The sequence below is a fragment of the Penaeus japonicus genome, unplaced genomic scaffold (genome assembly GCF_977035675.1).
Source record: "Penaeus japonicus unplaced genomic scaffold, GWHDUDI00000001_assembly GWHDUDI00000036, whole genome shotgun sequence".
Lineage (NCBI taxonomy): Eukaryota > Metazoa > Arthropoda > Malacostraca > Decapoda > Penaeidae > Penaeus > Penaeus japonicus.
Window position 1 is genome coordinate 11,761,830 of NW_028234438.1, and position 2,500 is coordinate 11,764,329.

Genomic DNA, 2,500 nt, shown 5'->3' on the forward strand with positions numbered 1-2,500 from the left:
TAGAGAGAGAGAGAGAAAGAGAGAGAGAGAGAGAGAGAGAGAGAGAGAGAGAGAAAGAGACAGAGACAGAGACAGAGAGAGAGAGAGAGAGACCTCTTGATTTTTTTTTCAGACTTTTCAGTTAAAATTCACTAACGTCTGCCATTGTTGATAATACCTTATCTGCAATCGAAGAGGCAGTATCGTGACTCATGTATGACGTGTCGTAGCCGACTGAGTAAGGACATAGACCGCGGAATGTGTAGATCTGGTGAAGCATCGGGTAGATAATGCGATGCGAAGCTGAAGTCATGAGGATGTCCGTCAACTGAAGGTGATCGCCCTCTCCCCTGATCAGCGACGTCAGGTCGCCTACACTGGCGAGGCCGTAGTCCCTGACGACGGGAGGGGGGTTCTTGTAAAAGTGGTGCAGGTCGACAGGGCGTTGCGTCATCTCTCGCACCACCTCCTGCTGAAGCGCCAGGCCGGAGCGGATTAGGCCCGACAGGGGGCCGTGCATGGCCCTGCAGTATTGCCAGAAGCAGTCGCGCACGCGTGCGGGCGTGGCCACGCGGTGCACGGTAGGCCGCACGTGCAGGCCCAGCACCTCCAGTGGGTTCCTGTTCATGTAGCGGCGGAGGTCGGTGGCGAGGTTGATGCTGAGGCTGAAGGTGTCCTGCTGCAGGCCGGCCTCGGTCACCACCTCCACCAGTGCCGTATTGATCACTGCCTGCAGGCCGCTGTTGAACGTGACACCCTCGGACTTGCACTTGGCAGTGAACTTCTGCAGGAGAGCTGGGCTGACGTCCCTGAGGACGTGGCCGGAGGAAGGGGCTCCCCCGGGCCTCGGAAACGCCTTCAGCAGGATGGGCTCGGAGTCGCAGGCCAGGGTCTCCTCCTTCAGGGCCTCCAGACGCGCCGGGTCCCTCTCCAACTCCTCCCGGATCCTGCGTTTGGCTGCGTCGATATCCGTCGACGGCACCAGCACCCCGAGCTGCCGCGAGTCGTCGATGGGGCGGCCCGCGAGGACGTCGTTGAGGAGCTCCACGAGCCTCTGGACGATCAAGGGCATCGTCGGGCCGCCCACGAAGGAGTGATGGATGGGCAAGAAAAGATGGCTCTGGTGAGGGAACCTTGTCCGGATCTCCTGCAGGTGGGAAGGTCCGCGGGCACTGCTGGCGTCGCCGTCGCTGCCATTGCCAGGCATGAAGACGGCGCGCCAGAGAGGGGCCTGGTCGAAGCCGAGGGGCGTGTTGGTGAAGCGCCACATCTCCTGTATGATATCGCCGCCCTCTTGTACCTGTTTGGGGTGAAGGTGGCAATTATTACAATTAATTTATTCAGCACTGGTGCAGAAAAGATTTTTACAATGTTTCAATGAGTATGGAATAAAGATGTTGGCAGTTTACCTTGAAGTTGATTTGATCTTGATCACTTTCGCAAATCCAATATTTTCCATCTTTCACTTTCATGACGCCACGAAATGCTTGCACCTGTCTGTAAATATAGTTATAAATCAATAAATGGACAGGAAGAATCAATTAATAATTTCATAAACAAATAGATCCATGGATAAAGAAAACTTTCCTTCTAACCTAAATCCATATCAGATAAAAAATCAATTCATTAATTTATAGTAGATAAGGAAGGAAAGAAAACAAAACATCTGAAAATACAAAGAAGATAGAAGAACCGAGTAGACGTTTGAAAGCCGCCAAAAGCAAGCCTCTTCTCATCCTCACCTCTGCAAGTGGACAAGCGCCTTCTCCACATGTTCAGGACGCAGGGGCTTCAGCGTGTTTAGAGTAAGTGTACCTGCTGTTTTCCTGCAACCATAGATGTGTCCCACAGCTAGCATAACCTCACTTGCGTCAGCTTCCCAGAGCCACTTGATCTTCTCGCTCCTCCCCTCTGCCATGCCCCTCGCCACGACCCTTGTCTGCCTGCTCACGGCCTTGCTTTCAGGATTTCGTGCCGCCATCGGTCTCGTTAATGGCGAGGCCAGCCTGCAGGATTGTGCTCTTTGATTCGGGGAAAGTTCCTGCTTTGATATATGGATGATGTATATATACAAATACATACATAGACATATATATATATATATATATATATATATATATATATATATATATATATGTATATATATAAATTTTACCTCCCTGACAGGGAATTGAACTCAGGCCCCGGCTGAGAATCCCGGGGCTGGATTCATCAACGCACTTACCATAATAAATACGCTCGTAACTACAAATATGATGGTAAACAGATCGCATCGGTATTCAGGAACAACTTCCCATGATAGAATACAATGCTAAATTTACCAGTGGTTGGAGCACTGGTATGTCCACTGGCAACTACAGCGACGACTCACTCTTCAGGCTTTATCTCAGCAAAAATCAACATTTAAAGCAACACTTTAGTATTGATGTACACCTGTTATGATCAGAATGATGGCAGCTGTTCATTTTCATATGAACATGACAAAAATGAATACAATTCACAGGAAATAAGCGAGAATAAT

The 2,500-nt window shown here is 50.0% G+C and overlaps 1 protein-coding gene across 2 annotated transcripts in view; it reads right to left on the bottom strand.

Moving 5' to 3' along the window:
* Window positions 1–2,500, bottom strand: part of LOC122265205 (uncharacterized) — a 13,919-nt gene that overhangs the window by 75 nt on the left and 11,344 nt on the right. The window contains exons 3-5 of one of the 2 annotated variants that reach the window (XM_086531959.1): window positions 1,722–1,985; window positions 1,389–1,476; window positions 1–1,279 (exon numbers count right to left, since the gene is read on the bottom strand). The exon at window positions 1–1,279 is cut by the window's left edge and continues 75 nt beyond it. In XM_086531959.1, the coding sequence (XP_086388085.1) occupies window positions 122–1,279; window positions 1,389–1,476; window positions 1,722–1,985 (1,510 nt within the window). In that variant the 3' untranslated portion in view covers window positions 1–121. Of the gene's footprint in view, window positions 1,280–1,388; window positions 1,477–1,721; window positions 2,001–2,500 lie in introns of both variants that reach the window. The other variant, XM_086531958.1, reaches the window with a different exon arrangement.